The following is a 26,501-nucleotide window of genomic DNA, read 5'->3' as shown; positions in this document are numbered from 1 at the left end:
TCGCCATTTTGCAAATTCGCAGTATCCCTAAACCAAAGTCCCTTTCAAGGAAAGTCTGTTCAATCTGCGGCCATTTGCAACGCCTCCAGGCAGCTATTTCGGGCATCCAAGACCAAGTCCTGTCTATCTGAATGGGGGAATCCTGAAATCTCAAAAACTGCTTGGCAATCTCACAATTAAACAACATACAGTGGGGCAAAAAAGTATTTAGTCAGCCACCAATTGTGCAAGTTCTCCCACTTAAAAAGATGAGAGAGGCCTGTAATTTTCATCATAGGTACATTTCAACTATGAGAGACAAAATGAGAAAAAAAAATCCAGAAAATCACATTGTCTGATTTTTAAAGAATTTATTTGCAAATTATGGTGGAAAATAAGTATTTGGTCACCTACAAAAAAGCAAGATTTCTGGCACTTACAGACCTGTAACTTCTTCTTTAAGAGGCTCCTCTGTCCTCCACTCGTTACCTGTATTAATGGCACCTGTTTTAACTCGTTATCAGTACAAAAGACACCTGTCCACAACCTCAAACAGTCAGACTCCAAACTCCACTATGGCCAAGACCAAAGAGCTCTCAAAGGACACCAGAAACAAAATTGTAGACCTGCACCAGGCTGGGAAGACTGAATCTGCAATAGGTAAGCAGCTTGGTGTGAAGAAATCAACTGTGGGAGCAATTATTCGAAAATGGAAGACCTACAAGACCACTGATAATCTCCCTCGATCTGGGGCTCCATGCAAGATCTCACCCCGTGGGGTCAAAATGATCACAAGAACAGTGAGCAAAAATCCCAGAACCACACGGGGGGACCTAGTGAATGACCTGCAGAGAGCTGGGACCAAAGTAACAAAGGCTACCATCAGTAACACACTACGCCGCCAGGGACTCAAATCCTGCAGTGCCAGACGTGTCCCCCTGCTTAAGCCAGTACATGTCCGGGCCCGTCTGAAGTTTGCTAGAGAGCATTTGGATGATCCAGAAGAGGATTGGGAGAATGTCTTATGGTCAGATGAAACCAAAATAGAACTTTTTGGTAAAAAATCAACTTGTCGTGTTTGGAGGAGAAAGAATGCAGAGTTGCATCCAAAGAACACTATACCTACTGTGAAGCATGGGGGTGGAAACATCATGCTTTGGGGCTGTTTTTCTGCAAAGGGACCAGGACGACTGATCCGTGTAAAGGAAAGAATGAATGGGGCCATGTATCGTGAGATTTTGAGTGAAAACCTCCCATCAGCAAGGGCATTGAAGATGAAACGTGGCTGGGTCTTTCAGCACGACAATGATCCCAAACACACCGCCCGGGCAACGAAGGAGTGGCTTCGTAAGAAGCATTTCCAGGTCCTGGAGTGGCCTAGCCAGTCTCCAGATCTCAACCCCATAGAAAATCTTTGGAGGGAGTTGAAAATCCGTGTTGCCCAGCGACAGCCCCAAAACATCACTGCTCTAGAGGAGATCTGCATGGAGGAATGGGCCAAACTACCAGCAACAGTGTGTAAAAACCTTGTGGAGACTTACAGAAAACGTTTGACCTCTGTCATTGCCAACAAAGGGTATATAACAAAGTATTGAGATGAACTTTTGTTATTGACCAAATACTTCTTTTCCACCATAATTTACAAATAAATTCTTTAAAAATCAGACAATGTGATTTTCTGGATTTTTTTTTTCTCATTTTGTCTCTCATAGTTGAAATGTACCCATGATGAAAATTACAGGCCTCTCTCATCTTTTTAAGTGGGAGAACTTGCACAATTGGTGGCTGACTAAATACTTTTTTGCCCCACTGTATTTCAAATCAGAAACAAAATCTGACATGAAATTATTTTTCAGGCTAGACGAGACAATGCACAAGTGCAGTCCTAAGCGCGAGTCTCAGGTTTCTATGGAAACTGGAGCTTCTAACGTCAGCTGCAGTGACCTAATGACTTTATTAATTAGCGATTGGCTCTTTTACTTAGAAGGCGGGATGTATTCCGCCATATTGCACGTTGTAGTTTCTCACATTCATAACTAATAGGAGTGAACAGTTTTTATATATCTAAAGTCTTTGCCTAAATGGACAAACTGCTCAGATGGCGACATCTTTGTCCTGTGTCGGCCACTGTAGCTTCTCTATGTGCTTTGAAATGTAGGGGTTAGTGGTGGCCTGAGCTGTTGGTTGCAATGCACACTGCACCTTTAAAGTCAGCATAATGGAAGTTGTCATAAGCTTTGTCTGAAATCGAATACTTCTCTACTATATAGTGCTTGAAAAACAGGATGCGGACAGAGTAGTATGTCCGAATTCATAGTATTCGAAAAACAGGAGGCGGAAAGTACCGGGATGACTTACTACTTCCGGTGAGATTCTGAAGCGCGCATACGATTGGATTAGTGAATGGAATTAAAGGGGCTATATGTAAGATTTTTACTTTTGGCACAAAAAAAATACTTTTTTTTTTTGCAGATATTTAGGAAACATGCTGAGTTCACCTACTTGTTCCGCAGAAAAACAATGCTACAGCCAGATATTTTACTTTGAAATGTGCGTTCCATGTCGGAATGTCTGTCTTTGTTTTGGTCTGTGTGGAACCGTGTGCTGCCAGTTTATCCAATAGTATTTCGACATCACAGGTTGCCAGTTGGTGGAAAACACCGCGTATTGCGGCCATGGAAACCAGCAAACAAACTGGGGCAGATTCTACCTGAGCTAAAAAGCCTCCGCATCCATCTAAAAATCGAACAACAGCATATTAAAACAATAAATCAACTCATCAGCTTACAGTGTGTAAGTCTCCTCAGCTTTCGTTGTCAATTGCGCTCCCTCTTGTTGCGTGTCCTCAAGCTGGCTACCCGCGTCTTTGAACGAGGGGGCGGGGCAAACAATATTTTGAATTTGGACTGTAGTACCTATTTCGACCACTGGGTGTCATTCCTACATAGAGCCCCTTTAAAGGGACGTAACTGATGCTGGTAGGTCATGTGACAGTAACAACATAGCTGATGTAGTACGTCCGAATTCATTCGTACTACACGCATTCGTACTATATAGAACATATTTTTTCAGCAGTCGTGAAGTAAATTTAAATTCAAATGTAGTACCTATTCAACAGTACGTGATTTCGGACGCAGCTATAGTCTTCTTCTCTACTGTGACTTCTCTTCTTCTTCTCTACTGTGACGTATGTTGCAGTAAAACAGCTTCTGAATAAGAAGGGCAGGGCTTGATTTTGTCCAGCAGCAATTGATTGTATCGTTGTGGTTTGCTATTGGTGGATCTCATGTGTGTGACAGGTTGTCCCGCCCTCACGCCAGTAAACACTTCATCAGAGAAAAGATGTTGTTGCAAGACTCAAGGGAAGGAGAGTTATTTTGATTAAAAATTATGAGGGTGCATGAATTAAAAAAAAATGTGAATGAATAAAATAATTTATAACAAATACTGCAATATTCCATAAGAAAAATAATAATTGTCAATTTTGATTTCATGATGCATAAATTTATACACAATCATGCATAATAATTTCCCTGAAGACAGAGGTAATGTCAGTATATATATATATATATATATATATATATATATATATATATATATATATGATAGTTTTAAATATTACGAGTATTCTATTTTTTTATTATTATTTAATAATGAGGACAATTAAAAGAGCGGAGGGAGAGTAGTCTGAATTGGGTTCTAGCAGCTTGTGCCAGCTCACACATTGAACTCATTCGCCAGCCGCGAGTGTTTCCAAGTCAGCGGGGATCGCATCAGTTGATCTGCTGTAATCTGCGCATATACCAACGTCTCGTGCGAGAACACCGCGCCATGACCCGTGTTTTCTGTGCGCTCGCTCATCTTTTCAGATGATGTCCTGTGAGGACAGCTATTGGCTCTTGTCTCAGACCTTCCCCGAGGTGATTGGAGGAGTGACGAGCACTCAGCATGTGACCTCTACAGTAAGCTTCCTTCCGCTCCGATTTGTGACGTAAACTGAAAATCCAATTTTAAGCTCGCTCCTGAACAATACTTTACATTGATGGTGAGTCATTTAGGTAATGGGAAGTAAAACATTTATAAAATGTAAAGTTATAAAAAATTTCAGGTAGATAATTTTCCCAGATAATTGTGATTTCGTTTGTTGAATTATTGTACACGAAACTCGGTCGAACGTTAAGAATGGCTTTTATGTAAATGATGTCGCTGTGATTGGGTAGTTGAGGCATGACGTGTCCATAGACCTTTTTCGCGTGTATTTGTATGACATTTTGAAATGTATAAAGTTTAAATTCAATTAGGTTCACATTGATTTGTATAGCTCTTTTCACAATAATGTGAAAAAGTAATACATAATGTAATTATGTATTTTATTAGGAAAAATACCTTTACACAAACTGAATTTAATATGTTACAGATTTAGAATTATACATAAACCTTTTGGAACTAATACATTAAAATATGTAATGTAATATTTTAAAAGCATTCAAATATATGTAACTAATTTTTTTTATGGGCAGCAAACTTAATACCTCTTGTTTTCGTGGCACTGAATAAAAACATTATTGGATAAGACAAACTGCTATTTAAAATGTCACCATTTTTAAACACCTCTTTCCTTTGCTAGTTTTTATTTTGAATTCCATTCCATTAATAGCTGCATGCTTAATAATTACATATATATATATATATATATAATTGTTTTGTCGTTGTTGTTTTTTTTTTTTTTTTTTTTTTTTCTAATGGACCATGAGTCCAGAAATAAAGTTGAATGAATGAATAATGAATATATATATATATAGACGAAAAGTTAATCAAAGTTGTCCTAAAAAGAAGGTTTTACAACTTTGATGAACTTTTCTTATCCACTTCAAATGCTGACAACTGTATATATATATGGAAAAAATTAAGAGACCACTTAACATTGATTTCTGAACTTGGAGTGGTCTCTTAATTTTTTCCATAGCTGTATATATATATATATATATATATATATATATATATATATATATATATATATATATATATATATATATATACTTATGAATTGTAATCAGTTAAATTTGTAATCAGTAATATAATCTCATCACATTTAATCTAATCACAACATAATCTAATCACATTTTTGGTAACGTAATCTGACTACTTTTGGATTACATTTAATTACTTTTGTGCTAACCCTTATTTGATGATTTCACATAAATCTTGTACTATTTTGAGAGATACAAAAAAATACATATATTCCAAAAAATATATATTCTATTCACCAACAAGAGCCACAACAGATTCTGCAATGTACAATGTACGGACAGTTAATACTTTAAAATACTAACACTAATGTACCTGTTAGTGTTTGCTGATAGTAACACTGAATAAAACAAAATCACATCTTATATTTACTTAAAATTAAGTAAATTTAGAAAATGGCAACATTACAAAAAGAAACATTCTTGTTGTTGCTGATTTCTGTGCATGATTCCTCACCCCTCCCCCTCACTGCTGGAAAAACTCAGGGAATCATGAAGCGTATATAAGCGGCAGGTTTACTATCAACTTCACCCGACATATCAACTTCTCAAAAATATTTAGAGTATTTTCATATATGTGCAATTTTGTGCTGTATCTCAACTTGATTCATCTTGAGGTTAACATGTTTTTATTAGTAGTATTGGTCATATTTTCAGTTTTATAGGAAGCAGTAATGTGACACGTTCCTTAGAAGCATATTGTGTACATATAATATCAAGCTGGTGTATGTGAATTGTAACCCATAGACAGATTTTCTTTTCAGATTTGTTGATGTGCATTTGTTCCAAAGGTATTTTTTGAAGAAAAATATGTAAACATTCCATGCACAGGACGACCCCATGGATCAGACAGATGAGCCAAATATAGCCATGACAGACAGAACATCTGCTATGATGATCTAATGATGGAACATACTCAGAGATACCACAGCTGGACTCAAAATGTTTCATGTAGACATTTATTTACAAATGCAGTTCTCATATTGTACACACAGACAACTTGTTCCTATGAGGGACAGGCAATCAAAAGGAACGGAGAACATTGTTTCTCTCCGAGTAGATACAATAAATAAAATTATTTAAATGTATTTGTCGTTTTTGTACAAGCAAGCTTTATTTTTTATATGCTTACAAAGTGTGTTATAACTGCACTAGTATGCATAAAAGAACTGGTAACACTTTATTTTAAGGTGACATAGTTACACTTTACAACATGAACTTACTACAGTAATAACAGAAAATTATGCATAATTACAAATAACTAACCCTAAACCAAAACCTAACCGTAACTCTATAGTAAGTACATGCAGTTAATTAATATTACTCAGTACTTATTCGAGTAAGCACATTGTAACTACGTCACCTTAAAATAAAGTGTACCCAAAGAATCTCCCCACGTCTCTATTTTGACTGATCACTCATATTATCCAACAATTTCTTTTAAAGCAGAAGTAAGATCTGGGTATTGAAAGTTAAACCCTGACTCGAGAGTTCTCTTGGGCACCACTTTCTGGCCTTGTGTGAGGATAACAGCTCTCTCAGAACCGAGGACGACATCCAAGAAAAAGCCAGGCACAGGGAAGATGGTAGGTCTTTTTAGAGCCCTGCCCAACTCTTTAGTGAATTCAAAATTTGTATTTAATGCAGGTGCGACTCCATTAAATACATCTGGCTCTGTGGATGATGGTCCTTCATGGGGCCCCAAGGAATGAGCAATGATGCCAGCAAGGTCTGAAACATGGATCCAAGGGAAGGGCTGTCGTCCCGAGCCAAGCGTCCCGCCTAGGCCAAGCCAAAAGGGAATCATCATCTGTTTCATGGCACCACCGTCACGCCCTAACACTGCACCTGCAAGTGAGTGGAAGAAAGTACATAATTGCACATTGTTTTTGAAAGAAGTCTCTCCTGCTCACCAAAGCTGCATTTATTTGATCAAAAATACAGTCAACTGTGAGATATTTTCAAATTTACTCTATTCCAGTCTTCAGTGTCACATGATCCTTCAGAAATCATTCTAATATGCTGATTTGCAGCTCATTCTTTTCTTATTATTTTTTTCTTATTTCCAATGCAAAATAAAAAACAGTTGTGCTGCTTAATATTTTTGTGGAAACCGTGATGCATTCAGGATTCTTTGACGGACAGAAACTTCAAAAGAAGAAATCTTTTTACATTATAAATGTCTATGTCACTTTTGGTATATTTATTGCATCCTTGTTGAATGAGACATTTGTTTAGATTCACCTGGTCTGATGATCACTTGTCTTGTTTTCTGAGCACTGTTTTCAGGAAGTTGTCCTGCCCCCTCCCACTCTTTCACCAGGCGAGACAGGAAGTCAAATGGTGTCCAGTCGCTCTGTTCAGTGTACTGGGTTTGAAGACTGGGTTTATAACACGCTGAAGACAAAATCAGAGAAAATCTGCAGAAAAGTCTTCCTTATACATATATATATGTAAAAAAAAAAAACATTATTCTGACGTTTTTCCTTTAAAGGCACAATATGTAATTTTCACCACTAGAGGTCACTTATTCAAAACAAAGGCATAGCTTGATAACGCCTTGATTTCGCAGAATCATGGGAGGTGTTGTCTTCACATCTATAGCCGTTGGGAAAGAATCAGATGGGACTATATACATATTCATGGATGAGCTAATGTATTAAAGATTTATTAACATTACTGATGTAACGATGCATCCAGAACCGGTTGAAAATTGATTAAAACAAGTCGGTTGAGATGCTAAATGAATTGCGATATATTTGGGGGTTTAAATGAATGTAAAACTGAGCCTGACTGGGTTCAGAAAAGTATAGATGGTACTGTCTTTTACTTCCATACAATGCATTTTAAAGTACTTTTAGCGCACAGCGGTAACCATGGAAGGGCTGTACTGCCGCTGTTCCATAAGCGCCACCTGCTGTCAAGACAGTGAATTTGCATTCTCATGCAGCCTGTCTGCTGTTAAAAAGTTTTATGTATCATAATTTCACAAAGCTAAAGTCTGAACATTCTGTTTTTGCTTCAAATGTTAAAAATAATACAATCTAATTTAAATGTATAACTGCTCATGCTGCATGTATGCAGCATCTTTGTTGGGGTCGTGATTAAATGGCTACAGATAGTTCAGCCTGTAATACAGCAAATAAACATCTTGTTCATGAACTCATATGAAGAGATTTCTCTGTATTATTTATTTGATTTAGGATGTTTTAAATTGTAATTTAGTTTTGTTATAAATATATTTCAATTTCACAAAGAAATATGCAGCATTTTGTCTGATAAATAATAAAAAGACACTTTCTCATTTGCTTCTTCCCATCATGTGTACGTGAGGTAACGCAGCGCTGTTTATCATATTGGATACATTTGTGTGTTGAAAGTTGTTATAATGCTACTCTGCGCGTTCGTTCGGCGGCTGCTATGAGACACTTGCTGCACACTGCAGTAAGATAGATCGATATTAGGCATAGAAAACAAGAAAAAGAGATTTAAACAATAAGACTTACTGTATTGAGCTATATAACATGATTAGTTTTCTGTCAATGAATGTATCCAAACAGTTGCTCACCTGTCTAATAAAACACTTAATATATTAAAGCATCTTTTTCCATGGTTTCTACAAAATAAAATTGGAAAATCGAGAGCAACGCGTATAAGATGTCATTGGATTGGCGACACACGGAAACGGTCCATGTCCTAGTAAAAATTGCCCATTTCTCTGGATTTAAACATTCTTGAAAACATTTGGGATAATATAAGTACACAAGTCAACAAAATATATAACACTGTTCTAGTTGTTTTTGGATATTTTAATCCTAAAATCTTACATATTGTGCCTTTAAATGATTAAATCAGTATAGAGGACAAAGAAATGAGAATGGGATTATTCTAACAAGTTATTCTGTATTATTTGATTTAAAACAAGTCATATTTTATCTAGCTTTCTAAAACAACACCCCTTATTTACCTACTCCTGTAACAAGCACCCATGAATGTGGAGGAGTAGGTGACGCAGCAATAGCTTGGGCAAGAATTCTGGTAGTGTTTATTCGGCTGGAGAACAGATCCTTTTTGTAACTTTCATTCCACCTAGAGGGTCAAACACAAAATATTAAAAAAATAAAATTGACAATCATATTAAACGGAAGATCAGTCACTATTTGTACATATTTATTTATATACACTGAAGGGGAAAAAATGTCCTCACCATCTCAAAGGGTTCAAAATACTCTCCCCTGCTAGATTCACAGCGCCCTCACATGGCGGGAGTCCTCCTGACTCTACATCAGCCTGTGACAAGAAAACATAGGTCAGGGACTCAGGGGTCCAAAACTCACCCTGCGTCTCAATCAGCACCCTAGGTCGTGAATCAGTACATCATGTAAATGAATGTGGCCGATTCCCTGATCAGTGCCCTGACTACTGAACTAGGGGGCTGATTGAGACGCACGCTCAGTTCCTGGAAGAGTTTAGCTCCAACACACATACCTATATGCCTTGTCCCAATACCCACACTTGCAGTCTTGGCCATTTGAGAGCTCGTGCACACAACAGGAAGTAAGTGCGCAACACTCCCATGTCTTAAAAATGCCCAAGTGCAGTGCCCTTAATGCACACTAAACCCACACTAGCGTGAATACCACTTTTGAGGCTAAGCATATCCCATCATGCATTACGTTCAGGAACTCACATGCCCCGAAATCACGAGATGTCAAGGAAAACATATGACAGAAAGTTAAATTAATTATATATTGCATATAATTTGGTAGTAAAATATAAAGTGCAAAGACGAGTGGGCTGTGTGTATTTTGTGCAACATTTGCAACTGCTTTTTATCACTTAAAGAAGCGCCACAATTTTAAAATAGTGTCTTCTGTTAGTTACACAGCGACTGAACAGACATTTAGAAGTGTATTTTAAAATGCAAAGTACTGAAAACAACCTGTAAACTTTTGTAAACTTGACTTTTTGGTCAAGTGCAAAGACTGCAAGTGTGGGTATTTGGACATGGCTGTAGTTTTCAAGTAAGCCTGAAGGACTTGATTAGTTGGATCAGGTGTGTTTAATTAGGGTTGAAGCTAAACTCTGCTGGGCTTCAGAGTTTTGCACCCCTGACAACAGGTCAAAGTTGCCTCATCAAATACACACCAACATTTACATTTTAACTCTACTTTTAAGAGATTCACCACTGACCCATTACTAGATATCGTAAGTAAATGTGGACTTTGATGCATATCAACATAGTCTTTAATGTAAGTTCCATCATACCCATGTTATTTTTCCTGGACCAGGCTGCCTGGATATGATTGTGATTTCATGACCTTTGCTTTTCAGCAAGCGTGTCAGCTCACGACCAACAAACCCCGAGCCTCCGCCTGATGAGAGAGGAAAAAATAAAGATGTATTAATTTCACAAGCTAAAGGTTTCACATCACACTTGTTTGCAGCACAATAATAATTGCCATTCCGTGCACGTGTGCGCGCGCACGCGCAGTTACAGCACTTACGAAACGGATCACCTCGAGAAAAATTAGTCTTATTTATCCAGTGACTAATAAATAAACCCTGCCATGTCATAATAACACAATCACATACGATCAAAGAAGCTTCCAGGATATTTTAATACACAAGTATTCATGTTTTTATCCCCAGTGTTACACAAAATTAGCTATTTTTGTTACGCTATCATGCAGTGATAACTTGAAAACGGATATATGCGATATACCTATTACAACTCTCATTATGCTTGTAAAGTAGAGTCCGTTTATCCTGACAACTTGCAGAAATCCACTTCTTTCACATCTTTCTGCCTTTGCCTGGAGCCTACGAAGGTCGAATGTCGCTTACCACGTGATTAACACTGGAGCGCTGCTGCGGCCATTTTGATAAGGGCGACAGGTTAATTTTACGTTACATTCAAGTTACATAAAAACTGTCAACATTGTTGTACAGTACTTAACTATGTAAATATAGTTAATATAATAAATATGATATTATAAATAGCACATACTGTTTAAATTCCCTTTTAAGTTAGTATAACTACGATTTCATTCCCCATTATTATTCCTACAACTACTGTTTTGAATGTATTTGTCTTTTGACAATTCATACAAAATAAAAATTAATCAAATTAATTTTTCTATATATATATGTCACGTCATGTCGCACTGCCTGAATTTTATTAATATTATTTATTATTATTAGTGGGGGTGCCGCAACCGGAAGCGCTTTTTTCCTGTAGAAACACGTGGTTGGTTAGGAGATAAATTCGGCCTCGTGCCATAGTAACATCCTTTCTGCTGGCGACCCTCAATGGAATAGCAGTGTGGTCGTGTAGTCATCGAAAAATAGGTTTTAAATTCAGTTTTGTATTAATAATACCTTTACACTATTTTTGTTTTGTTTTTTTGTATCGAGTTTTTTAAGATGTATTTAATTTTTTAAACTTTATACGAAAAGGAAGTGGATATATTAGCAAGTATACATATCTACAGGTCAAAATGATGCGTTTTCATAATCGAAATCTGTAAGTTTAACCTTTGATTTATATTTTAGAGTACACGTTTTCATTGAGAAGTGTTGGTTGTTGAATTGGCAGGTGCATCTGCTTTAACTACATCCAGATGTTATATCATTAATGTTTTAGCCTGAATGGAGTCGCAGCTGCTCAACCTTGACATGATGACTTTGCAGTCCGTGTTTCACCTGAATCTAATGATTACAGCCCTACTGCACTGACTGGTTAAAGCTGCGGGATAAAGCTGTGATGTTTTGTTTCCTTTGGGATATATTTTAATGTGCTATTTTTGTTTATTCTGCAGGGACCTGGCTTTATGGGAATGGTGAGTCAGTCTCATGTTTCTCATGCTGATGTGTTGCACCAAGCTGATGAACTGCATGTGGTCCGTGTTGATGAGAGATCCAGTGATTTTATTAACATGCTCTGAATAAAGTGCTCATTTGTGTAAATTAACCCTTAATTGAGTCGAGATGTTCTAATATCTTTGTTAATTGTGCAGGAACCTCAACTTTTGAAAGAACATAAGCAGGGAGATGTTCAGTAAGGTAGGTTTTTCTTTCATTCTGACATTAAGTAAATGGATCTTGCCGAGATTGTTTTCACAAAGTGTATTTTAATTTCTCTTAGGTCTTTACTCCAGGTGACTTGGCTTTGTACTGCGGTGTTGACTTGAGGTTCACTTTCCCCCTCCACATTTATATTCTCTTTATATAAGCCTGCTAGAGACAGATTAGAATATAACCGTGACTTGTAGACTTGTCCATTTTGAGTTTTGATGTCTTTAGTTTGAAAGTTGAGCAATGTACTGTCAGTGATGTAATGACTTGAAACCACCACAATAAATTCTTATTTATATCTGACTTGATTCATGGTGTGTATTTCAAAGGTTCATAACATTGAGTGCTAAATCCTGTTTGTGTGACTTAGCACTTTGGGGAGATTTATGCATATTCCTATGAAATCGGGTTTCAAACTATAGCTGCGTTTCCACCGCAGGAACTTTCCCCAGGAACTAGGAACTTTGGGTTGTTTTGACCGCAGGAACCAGGGTCTAAATGAAATTCTGGGTAAATAACCTCAAAGCAGTTAATTTTGACAGCAGATTTGGTCATACTTGACTAAAATGCCATTTATTCTGTCATATTTTAGTCATCGGAAATTGAGTTTAGTTGACTAAAAGGTTTTAGTTGACAATCTACAGTATTCAACTAAAATCTACATTTAAATTGTAATGCATTAAGCATTTCTCGAACCATACACAGATCCTATACACTGTCTCTGAAACTCTAAACGGTTTGTTCACTTAAGACAACCAACTGTACTTTAATTGCCAAAGTAGATGGTTTTTGACCATTTTAAGTGCAAAAGACATGAAAGCGCTCAATTCAGTGCTTGTCAGGTACTATTATAGTTTAAAATTTTGTTTTTCTGCTTTCACTTGTAATTTTCAGTTTCAGTAATTTCAAGTTTTAGTAATTTGTCTTTTTGCTTTTAAATGCCTATAGTTTTCTGTTTTAGTTATTTTAGTACACCAGGTTAAGCTAAAGTTGGAAACTAGATTAAGTTTACATTTAAGTAATGAAGAGGGTTTTTTTTTAGTAGTTTGTTTTTTAACTACAATAACCCTTATAATTGTGAAATATTGAATGTCAAATGTTCTTAGTCTTGTGACAAGATACAGTAGTTTACTATGAATTAAATGGTTTGTGTAAAAATGACAATGACCAGGGGAAAAAATCATAAACCATCCCGAAATACCCCGTGACTTATTCTGAAATGTCTGCAGTCTGTGCTGTAGCAAGCTGCTCATTTAATTTCAGATGAGGGAGATAAAATTAATTTCTTACAACCCTCTAAAGCATACTACCATATAAACATTGTGTAGTAAATTGTCATAATTCACAAACATTATCTTATAAGCAATCGCTTGCTATAAATGTGTGCTACTCATTAATTATGAAGCAGTCTGAACCAATAGGGTCTGGCTGCAGCCTGAGGGGGCGAGTGGAGCTCCACTCTCGAACAGGAAATACGTCACCTCCACAAGTGGAGCTAGCTACAGCTATGGCTGCTGGGCATGCGCACATATTGCGTCATTTACTTACTGTATTTGCATTATTGTACAGGTAAGTGTAGACGTTAGTAAAACAAGTGGATGTGATGTATTTCCTGTTCGAGAAGAGCTCCACTCTTCCATGTCGCCTTTTCCCGTGGTTAGATCAGCACGTTACACTTCAAATGTGCGCATCTTCCACACAGGACAGCAGTCCTGACTGGATATCTTCCCAAATTGTCCCTCTCTTTCATTTTCGTCTCGTTTTTATTCGTTGACGAAAATTAGAGTAGATTTTAGTCATAGTTTTAGTAATTCAAAACGCATTTTTATTTAGTCTCATTTTTGTCCGTGAAAATGTAGTTGACAAATTATTCGTCAACAAAATTAACACTGTCAGAAAGTCCCTGTTTACGAGGTAGTCCTTTTTCAAAGTTCCACAACTTTCGGGGGTGGGACTTGGGTGCTGAACATGCTGATTGGTTGAGTTCATGCAGCATTTTACATCAACCATCGTTTTTCTGAAGTCTGTTGCGGTGCGTGCAGTAAGAGCTGTTTGCTATTCAAATCATCAATAAAGTTTAAAAAATACAACCGATGGACTGATGATGTTCAGGATTTATTAAGCTTATATGCGGAGGACGAAATCCAGAGGGAACTGGAAAGTCGGGCAGTCCTACGTCACGAGACTATCTTCACAGTAGGCTACTTTAATTCCTGGGAAAAAGGTTCCTGGGACAAATTGTCAAGACCTGAAATGGGTGTGTCAGACAAAGGGGACATGCAAAATGTGCAGTGCTGGGGAGGCTCCAGGAATGTGTTTGGGAACCCCTGTCTTTAGCCCGGAACACACCAAGCCGCCGGTTGTTCATCGGCCGACTAAGTTTTCTCAGCCGGCTAAAGTTGGTCCTCGTCTGCTTTTTTCGGATGATTCAACATGTTGAATCGGTGTCAGAGCTCGTCGGTCAGTTGGGCCATCTGATCATTCTGATTGGCTGTTCAGCTACTGCCACCTGCTGGTACAGAAAGGCATTTCTTACGCAGGCACAGAACGGACGTGCTACTTGGCTGTAGGGTGATGCGGTTTGGTGAATCAGGGCAACTTTGAACCCAGACGCCACCGACAACCCCACAGTCTGCTTATGTCGACTAGTTCGTCGTGTCGGTGTGTTCTGGGCTTTAGACATTTGACCGTTCAAACACAGTCCTGAAGTGTTTACTTTGTGCAGTACAAATTCATATGCATAATGTATGCCGCTAAAGTGCATGTTCTCATGCTCATGTGATTTCATAATCCCAGACCTGTAAAGGTAAATGTTCACACTGGTGTGAGATATGAGTACTTTGTGCAAATTTATTTAGATAAGAATACAAAGGTTTAATGTATGCAAAACAATTCATTTACCAGGATTATTAAATGTATAACAGAAATGCAACATACAAAAAGTTCTGTAAAGAGTTTACAAACCTGAAAGGTGATTTAAAATGAAAGCAAAGTAGCTCATAACAATGGAGTTAAATCAAAAATACATTTTAAAAAGCTGTTTCATACATATATATAAGTAGTCAACATTTGAAGTGGATCAAAACCTTTCATCAAAGTTGTCCTAAAACCTTCTTCTTAGGACAGTTTGGTTCTTAAGACAACTTTGAACTTCAAATGTTGACTACGGTACATGTCCTGGTGTTTATTCCCCACACTATCCAAAAAAAAAATAAATTTGTCTAAGATTCTTTCAAATGGTTCTGCACTCTGTGAGGTTTGTAGTCTGGTCTTTGGTCTGACGGCCTTTTCGGGCACCATAGTCCAGGACCGTGCCCTCAAAGAGTCTGGCCATGAATGCCAGGCCGTCAGCTTTGATGTAGGAGCGTCCGGCAAAGGTGTAGAGAATAGGATTGGCACAACTACTGATAAAAGCCAGAGCGGATGTAACCGCACGACTGGAATGCCAGATATTGTACAATCTAGGGACAGACAGAGAAGGTGGTTGTTGACATCTGGAGAAATATCTGCTTAAATCATCTTCAGCACACCACTTACCTTGTTTTGGTTGGTCCCTTTTGTGTCAGTACTTCCATCACCTGAGCAGAAGACAGATAATTCATTCATGAACTTTGCTTACAATATAATCACAAGGATTTGGGAATATTAACACCGTTTTAAAGAAAAAAAAAGACTTACTTGCACTATATTAATAATGTGATAAGGAAGCCAAAAAATGCAGAACGTCACAATGATGGCTTGAATGAGGTTCTCGCTTCGTATCCTTCTCTTGAACATGGTCTGTCTGAGGCGGCGAAGGATACGCACATAACTGCTGACTATGATCACATACGGTACCAGGAAGCCCACCACTGTCTCAAGTGTGTACTGGAGTATCACCTGTTCATAATGACAATTTATGAATTATAACATTTTGTAAGAATATAATGCACAGTCAGAAGACCATTATCTAAAAACATGAATCACCATAGTTTATATTAATATAGTAATTTTACTGTGTATATTATAGTATATACTGAAGAGGTAATCTTCAATATAATTAACTGCACCAGTTGCATTTATATCAGTGAATCACAACCTTTTTTGACTGATTGTTCATAGTATAAGTTAAAATATTTTTTCCGGTATGTGTTTATGATAGCAGTTTGTTTTCAAATATATGTAAATATATTCTGAAGTTTCATTTCAGGAACTGCTTATTTCTTAATAAAACAATAGTTTATAATAATAATAATTACATTTCACAATGAAATAAGTTGATTTTCTATAAATATTAAAAAATATTTTGATATGTTTTTGATGGTTTTAATTAAGTTTAACTTAACTTAAAGGGATAGTTCACCAAAAAATGAAAATTATTCCATGATTTACTCACCCTCAAGCCATCCTAGGTGTATATGACTCTCTTCTTTCAGACGAACACAATCGGAGATATCCTGGCTCTTCCAAGCTTTATAATGGTAGTGAATGGGGGGCCAGATTTTCAAGCCCAAACAAATGCATCCATCCATCATAAAGGTAACTCCAGGGGGTTAATAAAGGCCTTTTGAAGTGAAGCAATTGTTTTTTGTAAGAAAAATATCCATATTTAAAACTTTATTAACTAAAATATCAATCTTCCGGCAGACAGCCTACACAAGTCGACCCATGACGGGATGTATGACTAGGATGTAGGAATATTGTAAGTTTAGACATCAAATATGGCTGTGCAACAAACCCAAGCTCCTCTTCTCTTATATAAAAAACCTTCCGACATTTCTCTTTAAAAATTCTTGTTTTAGACTTCTAATTCGTGACCGGTGTTTTGTTTTGCTCTCTCCTCTCCACTTCTGCGTTCATTATTGCGTCATGCAGCGGGTCAGAATTTACTCTTCCACCGCAAATCGATGCATACGGCCGTCTGCCAGAAGCTAGTTATTATAGTTAATGAAGTTAAATAAATATGGATATTTTTCTTACAAAAACCCATTGCTTCACTTCAGAAGGACTTTATTAACCCCCTGGAGCCTTATGGGTTATTTTTATTATGGGTGGATGGATGCATTTTTTTGTCTTCAAAATCACGCCACCCATTCACTACTATTATAAAGCTCAGAAAAGCCAGGATATTTTTTAAATACATCTCTGATTGTGTTCGTCTGAGAAAAGAAAGTCATATACATCTAGGATGGCTTGAGAGTGAGTAAATCAGGGAATAATTTTGGGTGAACTAACCTTTCATTTTAATTCATCCTGGAGCCCCCTTAGAAGTTAGCTGAGACCCCCTTGGCCCCTTGGTTGAGAATCACTAGTTTATATGAAATGAGAGCAGGTCTGCAGCATGATATGAGAGATAAAAAGCAATACTAAGCAGCTTGATATACAGCCGTTGTATTGACCAATCATAATCAAGTATTCAAGTATCAATGGAGCAAAGAGAAACCACTCACATGCTGTGGACTGCTGTGATGAGTTCCACACAATATGCGTCCCTCCCCATATTTCTCAGTTTTTCTGAATATCAAAGCAGGAAGTGCCAAAAGAAATACGACAATCCACAGGCCCCCGAGCGCAAGTAATACCGTCCGTCTACGAGTACAGGCTTTCAAGTATGTGGGCCACACCACTGCCACTAGTCTGTGTAGACTCATCAGCGTTATGATCATAATGGAAGCGTACATGTTTGTGTTGCACAAGTAGAAAAGCATCTTGCACATGACACCTCCAAATACCCAGTTCTGCTTGGCTAGGTAAATTATAAAGAAAATCGTCAGACACATCAGACAACTGTCTGCACACGCCAGGTTGAGGATGAGCAGGGTAGTGACCGAGCGTTTGCGGGCACGTGCCAGGATGCTCCAGATAATGAAGAGGTTGCCAGGAACACCCAGGAGGAAGACGATGCTGAGGATGAGGGCCCCAAAGGCAACAGCAACATTGTTACCCAAAATGCTCCCATTGATTGTCATGTTCTCACTGGAGGTGGTCTCATTGTCTGATCCCATCAGGAAGGCGTCAGGAGAACTGATGGAATCAGAAAGCAATGTTATTTGAAGCTGGAAAGTGTCCAAAATCCCTATAAATCCAGCCAACGGACTATCCTGACAACAGCTTAGAACTGCAAACTAGCTTAGGATCAGTGTTGGGGTAATGCATTAGTGTAACGCAATTTATGTAATCAGATTACTTTTTTCAAGTAACTACTAAAGTAACGCATTACTTTTAAATTTACAAAAAAATATCAGAGTTACTTTTTCAAATAAATAGCGCAAGTTACATTGTTTTGACTGACAGCTCTCCTGTCCTCATCGTGAAAGTTCAGAGACGTGTGCATGAACATGATGGGTATTGTAGGACTAAATGAGCATGCATTTACTAATTATTAATCTCACTTGCACAAAAACAGATTCAGTATTCATTAAAATGAATAAAAACAGTGAAATGCAAACTCTGAATATTACGCAAACCTGCAATAATTAAATATGTTAAATAACACAAATATACTTTATGTATTTAATCTCAATTTATTAACTAATATCTTTGCTGCTGATCTCCGATGATCCAATTCAACAATTCAATTTTGGGCAAATGGAGTGCCCCAGGGATGACGTGTTTTTGTAGGCCAACCCGTAAGTTAGCGACGCACGGGTTCCCTCAGTTGAAAGCCTATGCATTTTTCCAATAGGAAAATCGCAGAAAATAAGCTCTGTGTTTAACAAAGGGTTATGACACTTACACGTTTTGTCTATTAAGATAATCTTTACAAGTTAACACAAATGTATAGATTTTGAAGCCTAAACAAAGTCGTCAGATATAAAAGGCTAACAGTAGGCTATAAACGGACTACAGCACACCATGGTCGCGGATCAACGTCGTCACCACCAATCTTCCTCAAAAAAACAACTTTATTTATAAACATGCTCGCTGATTATGATCTGCGCTGTATATGAATACTTATCCACTTTTTCATGAGAAATGCTGTCCAAATGTCCCGTTTTTAATGATGACGTCTAAAGTCCCCGCCAAAGGAAGTAGTCCCTTTTAGCAACTTGTTAGCAACCGCTGATTTTAAGACACAGTAAAAGTTTAAAAAAATCACAAGTGGGTTATAACTGGTGTGTTTTATGTCATAGATCAAAACGTGAAAGTATTTAGAGGCTTTGTTAACCACAAACCTTATTTCAGGCGATTTAGCAAAAACCCATTCAAAAAACCCATAGACTTTACGGCGTTGGAACCGGAAGTCCTAAAATGCTAACTCGCTTCCGGGTTTTGCCTACAAAAATGCGTCATCCCTGGGGCATTCTATTTTACTAACAAACAAAAATAACCACATTTGTTTATTTTTTTTTGCATTGAACTTTCTTCTCCGTATTAGATCCAGAATGGCAGCAAAGCACAGCACAGCAAAAAAGTTAGTTTGAGTTGCGCCCTCTACTGTGCTGACGTGGCATTTCCTTCAGCCTAAGGTTTATTCGTTTCACTTTTGGTGCGAAAGGGCCTTTTACTATTACCAAAAACAGAAGTTTTTTGTTGTTGTTGTTATTAAAAATCAAACAAGCCTGGCACAGGTGACAAAAAAAGTTACGCAAAAGTAACATTAATTTCCATAAAAAGTAACTAAGTAATGTAATTAGTTAGGGGGCAGTTACACTTGACCATGTTAACCAATTCAGATGATGTACTATGAATTATTTTTTCTTTAATAATGTTTCCTTAAGGGGGCAAATAAAGTATGAGCCAGCATAAAGGATGGGCTCTCAGCAACCATGTAATTATTGAAATTCAGCCAATAATCTGCCATCAATGAAAAAACAACAACATGGAAACAACGTGCTACGACTCGCTATGTGTTCTTGATCTCAATACAGAAGAAGCCACTCAGATGCTGCAATATCCGCCAATCAGAGGATCACGTCCTCACCCTCATCCCAAGAGCTCTCGTCTAAACTTTATTTTACAGCAATTGTCAAGAAAAGAATACCATATTTAAAGTCAAGTTAAAAGAACAGCAAAGCATTTAAAGAAAAACCATATTCACAAAATAAACTGTGAACCAGTATTGCAATCCCTACAGTCTAAGAAGATAAGATTATCCGGTCTGATTGTGATCACTACAATTGATTCTGAACAGCAAAGATGTGTGAAATTGAGAAATTGGACAGAGTTGCATCAAACAGAAAGTGGTGATGGAAAATAAGAAATAGACTGTAATTTATTTCTGGTTCTGGAAAATCAAAGAGGGTTTTCTCGTAACTCACCAATACACTTGATTAGATCCGAATGGCTGAAATGTATTTCCCTGAAGTGACCAGATGGACCTGGTTAGGTTGTGTGGTCTCCGAGTTGGTCTCTTTATTTCTTTCCCCTGTTTCTCAGATAAACTTTCACATAGCTTATCCTAAATTCCTTAAGTTCTTATTGTTGTTCAGTGAATTTTATATGCACTATTTAAAAATCAAGCACACTTGCCCTACTGCTTCTTTCTGTTACTAAACTGCTAGTCTTCTGACATATTATTCAAATTGACTCCGCCCCACCATCCTCCTTCTCCTCCTCCTTCCTATGTTTTAACACCAATTTCTTCATGTCTTTATTTTTAATGAAAGTTCAAGGTTCTTTTTCCGAACCTACAGGCTACAGCATGCAAGAAGAATGCGGGAAGGAGTGGAGGAGATGTTTCATACACTTCCACGTCTTGGCACCCACCCATGTTTCTTCTACCTGCTCTTACCTGCTCATAACAGTGAATCATACAATTCATCAAGACTTTTACTTCTTAGCAAGGTATATTATTACTCAGAAGAGTAGAAGAGCACAGAAGAACACAAGGGTCAATGGGATTTTGTGGGATTACAAATTTAAGAATCTGCTGGTCCTACGTCCTAACATAACATCGCATGAAATACTAAGATGAGGTACATTCCATTTAGAATTTTAAGGTAAAGATAATGACATCACACGAAGGATTCTATTATGCAAAATTTGTAGCAAGAGGTTTCCGCCCGTTCCTGTTCTCTTTATTGTAAATCAAATGAGCCATGCTAAGATTCTCACCTTTTGTCTTCAATGGCTCTTGAAGCCCCTATCCCATTATTTGAATAGTTATGCTGATTGGATTAGGACTTGCGACACTCTAGAGTCTGGGGCGGGTTCCTACACCTGGATACTTCATTTGCGTCCTTTGTTTAAGGTCATCAGCCAGGTGCTTTGTCTCCATTTCTAAGCACTGTCCCCTAAAATGTATATAAACTACAATGTACACTGCCTTAGCTGGACTTGATGAGTGCAGCGACCAACAGCACGTGTTCTCATTGAAGAATCCTGCTGAAGATACATCCAAGTCTCCTGGAGCCATGATGGTAGTTGAACAAACTCAGGTTTATAGAATTAGTTTGGGGTTGACAAAACCAAACCACTCCAATCTGGCTTTGTTGGTACCATGATGCTGATCATCAACTTTTTTTTGTCAACTCAGGCTTGATCCTGAGTTTGTGGAGCGTGTGCACATGAATCCGTGGTGATCAGCCAATCACATGCCTTGCAACAGAGAGAAACTATGATTCACTTCTCGTGAGAGAGCCAGCGCGATTCAAAACTAATTTTCTGAAGCTTAAAGGGTTAGTTCACTCAAAAATGAAAATAATGTCATTAATTACTCACTCTCATGCTGTTTCACACCCATAAGACCGTCGTTAATCTTCAGAACTTGAGATATTTTAGTTGAAATCTGATGGCTCTGTGAGGCCTGCATAGCCAGCAATGACATTTCCTCTCTCAAGATCCATTAATGTACTAAAAACATATTTAAATCAGTTCATGTGAGTACAGTGGTTCAATATTAATATTATAAACTGACAGGAATATTTTTGGTGCACCAAAAAAAAAACAAAATTACGACTTTTATAGTGATGGCCGATTTCAAAACACTGCTTCATGAAGCTTCGGAGCGTTATGAATCTTTTGGGTCGAATCATGATTCGGATCGTGTCAAATCGCCAAACTGCTGAAATCATGTGACTTTGGCGCTCCAAACCGCTGATTCGACATAAAAGATTCATAACGCTCCGAAGCTTCATGAAGCAGTGTTTTGAAATCAGCCATCACTAGTCGTTATTTTTGGTACTCACATGAACTGATTTAAATGTTTTTAGTACATTAATGGATCTTGAGAGAGGAAATGTCATTGCAGGCCTCACTGAGCCATCGGATTTCAACAAAAATATCTTAATTTGTGTTCTGAAGATTAACGAAGGTCTTACAGGTGTTTAATGATATGAGGGTGAGTAATAAATTACAGAATTTTCATTTTTGGGTGAACTAACCCTTTAAGAGATTGAAGAAAATGAAGTATTTAAACTAATTTACACTAATGAAAATACTTGTCCATGAAAGAGGACAAATAAAAGAAATTATCTTGCTCTATCAGTGCAAGTGAAACTTGTGATGTTAGTTAATATAGCTGATAATAAATAGCGATAGAGACTCGAACATGTAAGGTCACATGTAGTCATATTAAAGTTTATTTACAGCTTATTTCTATTAAATATGATCTGTATATATTAATATTCATTGAAACTAAATGCTTAATAATAACTGCTAAACTAAAATTGCTTGTGTGTATTGGAATAATAATAATATATATCATATAATAATTATAAAAATCATAAAATAATTATAAGTAATTATCATTAAAGCCAGACCATTTCATTGTTCATTTTTTTATTATATAGTGACCTTTAATTTGGAGGAAGAGAAACTGGGGGAGTGACTTTATTGCGTTGCATGTGTCAGTTCATTTAGCTCACATCCGATTGGCCCAATTTCGGTTTGAGATCTCTGAACCAGAACATAACCTGCCCTGGAGCAGGTTTGCCGTGGAGCGTAAGTTACTATGGTGATGAACACCGCTAAAAGCCAAGTCACATTCATGGTACCTAAAACCTAGGATTGGCACAAACTAATCTGAAACTTACCTGGCTAATCAGCTAATGTGTGTCTGAAACTGCTCCCTATACCCTATATAGTCCACTATATCGGGTGTCGGCCATTTTGGTGTCCGAATTCTGAGTGAACGACTTCATTCCCTACAATCGTTCACTACTTTATACCAACAATTCTCTCTGATTTCGAGTGTACATTCCATGTACACTTGCTGAAGCACTATTTCCCAAAATCCGATTTTTTAAAGCTTTTTTAAGCTTTTTTTTTTTTTTTTTTAATCACTACTTGAATAAAACCTGCTAAAATGTAGGGGGACATTATTATATAGATGAATTTAAAAAAATGAAATTATATTAATAAAAATATTTTTATTATTAAAATATTATGTAGGCATTAAATCAATTTAATGTGTTTTACTAACAGTGGCACTGTTAACTCATTAAACTTTAAAAGATGATAATTTAGTGGATGATTTTAAAAAAAATCGTTAATCAGGTACGTTAGCGTATTCAAATCATAACGGTCGCCTGAGGGCGCTCAAAGAACACGAAATCTGTGAACGTGAGTATTTAACAACTTTATTAAAAAGGATAATTACATGAAATTATATTCACTTGTTAATGTGTTTATTTTTGTTTGCAGTATTTTATAGTATTAAATGATTGAACACATTAAGCTTGACAAAAAAATTATACAATCGATTAAACCACAAAGCTGGCACAGAGGCATGTATGAAGTCGTTATCGTTATTAACATTGTTTTATAATGTAAATAACATGTAGGATAAATAGTTTTATAGCGTGTCGAGCCGTTTCTGAGATAGATATCTCCGACGCAGTGTATACGTCAGTGTCCGAATTCACTTACTTATTTCGTTCACTCCATACAGATACAGTGCACTCAAATGCCATACACTATATAGGGATTAGTGAACGAGTGAGCGGTTTCGGACACATCTTATACGGTATTTGCACAAAAGATTAACATGCTAGTGGATGAGTTGAATCAACTCCACAGCAACTACATCAATTTATCCACTAACCATTCAGAAACGTCCAGTTTCATTCTAAAAGTTGTAACTTCTTCCTGAAGGCTCCGGTATACGTTACTTCAAACGAAATCGAAGAACGAACTGATGTGACGTAATTTCGAACAAAATCAGGCCAAAAAGAAGTTCGTTTTGGAAGTTCGAAACGGCTTGCCAAAGCGAACTTCCAGGAAAAAAGTTTCGTGTGTTGAATTAATTGAGGTAAGATCTCCGCGGGTGAAAACACACTGGATAGCCGCTTTATAGTACAAAATTAAGTTGTGCTTGTAAAAAAAATGAGTCACTAACACTGTTTTTAGTGTTTGATACTGTAAAGCTTCTTGATTTTAAGCAATCTATTGAATAAAGTGCTGTACGACGTGATTTTACCGGAGTGCTACTTTGCAGAGCCAGTGCTAACATTCCCATGCTGTTATGATCAGACGTTTTTCTTATGCTTTCTATAATAAATGCTTGCTGTTTTCTCATTTTTGTTGTGTTTATTTTGTTACTGAGAAGAAAGTGCATGGCACATATTTACATATTCATATAATATAACCGTCGATCTCAGCAGTGTGGGCGGCGTCACATGTTCGTTTACAGTATATCGCTGGTCACGCATTTCAAACTTCGTTTTACCACTAAACGAAGAATGAAAACGAACTTCGTTTGAAGTATACCGGGGTCTTAAGTCTCTCCATCAGTGTCGATTCCGGTTTGAACAATGTAGGGCTGAACACCGTGAGATTCTACAGCTTTGTTGTTTTTGAGTATCTGAAGCACGAGCTGTTAAAGCTCCTCCCTCTTCTGGAGCAGCAGCTCATTTGCATTTAAAGGGACACACACAAAAACTGTGTGTTTTTGCTCACACCCAAATAGGGGCAAATTGACAAGCTATAATAAATGATCTGTGGGGGATTTTGAGCTGAAACTTCACAGACACATTCTGGAGACACCAGAGACTTATATTACATCTTGTGAAAAGGGGCATAATAGGTCCCCTTTAAAAATGACTTTATGGCTGGCTTAAAATTAACCCAAAATAGGTTGGAAATTAAAATCAGACACATAATTACTAGAGGCAACAATAATAATCAAACGGTGAACATTTATTAATGAGCAATTTAATAAATGTTTATTGTTTATTCATTACGCTTATTAATAAATGTTCATTTATTAAACATATTAATAAATGTTTTGGGTTCATTTTAAGCAAGCAATACAGTAATTTTTAAACAATAGTTGAGTTAATAAAACTACCCAGCAGGTTGGGCAAACATTTAACCCTACCCCTGGGTCAAAACAACCCATTCACTGGGTTAAAACAACCCAATTGCTGGGTTTGTCTATTTTCAACCCAACTTGGGTTGTTTTTAAAAACAGCATTTTTTTAGAGTGTTGGATAGATTTGCTATTGCTGTGATCTTTGGGGAACCCAAAATTATTCTGAAAAAAAAACTTTTGGAACTTGTTTTTATGGCAGTAAAAGGATGTCAGTGAATAGGGAATTGGTTTTTCACACAGATACACACACACACACACACACACACACACACACACAAACACACTGCATGAGATATGTTGAAAATATGGCAGATTAACCATGCCCCAAATGGGGAAACTACTAATATATATGAGAAATTTATGCGAGAGAGAGAGAGAGGAAAACTTAGCGAGAAAATACACTTCCTTATTTCTGACCTCTGGGTCATTATTCAGTGACCTGTTTCCCATGAGTAACATAAGCTTCTCCAAACTCTCATGACCGGGTTCAGTGGAGCACCAGCGTAAGCAGCTTAATCATTGCTTTGCATCAGGTTTATAGTTACTCAAAATTTGCATATATGTCATTGTGACGTAACTGGAGGCTGTGTGGGAACTAAACATACCGGCTATCTTTAATGTCCACATGATGGCAACATTCTCCCATAAATATGCTTTTGATATATATATATAGTTGAAGCAGCACAGATTGCTTCTGATGATGCATAGCTCTGATATTTATATAACTAGATGAAATGGACCGCCTCACAATCAGTCCCATAAGATCCCATTTCAAAAAAGGCTCATATATGCTCTCTTCTCTTCTGTTCACATCACTAAATTAAACGGATATGCACTGATGAATCCCAGCCGGATACCTCTGTGTATATCAAGCAACAGATGCCATCACTTCCAAGCATCAAACATGAGACAAGCTTTAAAATAAAGACAAAGATAATTATTGTGAGAACTGTCAGAGAGCAGGAGAAAGAGGGAGAGAGAGAGAGAACATGTTTATTTAAGTTTTTCATCTCCCGTCTCAGACAGAGTGCAGACTACAGAGGATAATGAGAAACAGATCTTACAGGGGGAGGGAAAGGAGGGAGAACTGGGATAAAGAGTTGGGGAAAAGGAAGGGGAGGGACATAGAAGGGGGAAAGTATGATGGGAAGAGAGAGAATGACTGTTATGGCGTCATGGACGGG

General features: G+C 37.3%; 2 protein-coding genes and 1 long non-coding RNA gene across 3 annotated transcripts; 1 reads left to right on the top strand and 2 right to left on the bottom strand.

Annotated features, from left to right (window-relative positions):
• Window positions 1–5,825: 5,825 nt before the first annotated feature.
• On the bottom strand, window positions 5,826–10,866 carry sdr39u1 (short chain dehydrogenase/reductase family 39U, member 1). Its single transcript, XM_067363131.1, has 6 exons — window positions 10,732–10,866; window positions 10,275–10,381; window positions 9,214–9,296; window positions 8,974–9,095; window positions 7,251–7,403; window positions 5,826–6,854 (listed from the first exon to the last, which is right to left on the bottom strand). The coding sequence occupies exons 1-6, from the start codon at window positions 10,745–10,747 to the stop codon at window positions 6,430–6,432; spliced, it is 906 nt and encodes a 301-aa protein (XP_067219232.1). The 5' UTR covers window positions 10,748–10,866; the 3' UTR covers window positions 5,826–6,429.
• Window positions 10,867–11,314: 448 nt separating this feature from the next.
• Window positions 11,315–12,356, top strand: LOC137003387 (uncharacterized). Its single transcript, XR_010891960.1, has 4 exons — window positions 11,315–11,532; window positions 11,828–11,848; window positions 12,026–12,071; window positions 12,154–12,356. It is a non-coding gene; the product is annotated as an uncharacterized lncRNA (long non-coding RNA).
• Window positions 12,357–15,315: 2,959 nt separating this feature from the next.
• On the bottom strand, window positions 15,316–21,420 carry ltb4r2b (leukotriene B4 receptor 2b). The gene is made up of 5 exons (XM_067364083.1): window positions 21,326–21,420; window positions 17,513–18,086; window positions 15,762–15,962; window positions 15,621–15,661; window positions 15,316–15,544 (listed from the first exon to the last, which is right to left on the bottom strand). Exons 1-5 carry the CDS (start codon window positions 21,418–21,420, stop codon window positions 15,316–15,318), a joined length of 1,140 nt encoding a protein of 379 aa, XP_067220184.1.
• Between the last annotated feature and the right edge of the window lie 5,081 nt (window positions 21,421–26,501).

The sequence above is a fragment of the Chanodichthys erythropterus genome, chromosome 16, assembly GCF_024489055.1.
Source record: "Chanodichthys erythropterus isolate Z2021 chromosome 16, ASM2448905v1, whole genome shotgun sequence".
Taxonomy (NCBI): domain Eukaryota; kingdom Metazoa; phylum Chordata; class Actinopteri; order Cypriniformes; family Xenocyprididae; genus Chanodichthys; species Chanodichthys erythropterus.
The sequence above is the reverse complement of the archived record's forward strand: the minus strand, read 5'-3'. Positions and strand labels throughout refer to the sequence as shown.

Excerpts from the sequence above, each read along its gene's own strand:
- ltb4r2b (XM_067364083.1), bottom strand. The coding sequence starts at position 21,420 with ATGGCTCCAGGAGACTTGGATGTATCTTCAGCAGGATTCTTCAATGAG. Across the intron at positions 15,963-17,512 it reads ATCACAGCAGTCCACAGCAT|GTGATACTCCAGTACACACT; the intron begins GTGAGTGGTTTC and ends CATTATGAACAG. Across the intron at positions 15,662-15,761 it reads ACATTATTAATATAGTGCAA|GTGATGGAAGTACTGACACA; the intron begins GTAAGTCTTTTT and ends TCTTCTGCTCAG.
- sdr39u1 (XM_067363131.1), bottom strand. Across the intron at positions 9,297-10,274 it reads GTCCAGGAAAAATAACATGG|GCTGATGTAGAGTCAGGAGG; the intron begins GTATGATGGAAC and ends TTCTTGTCACAG. Across the intron at positions 7,404-8,973 it reads GGTGCTTGTTACAGGAGTAG|CGTGTTATAAACCCAGTCTT; the intron begins GTAAATAAGGGG and ends TTTTGTCTTCAG.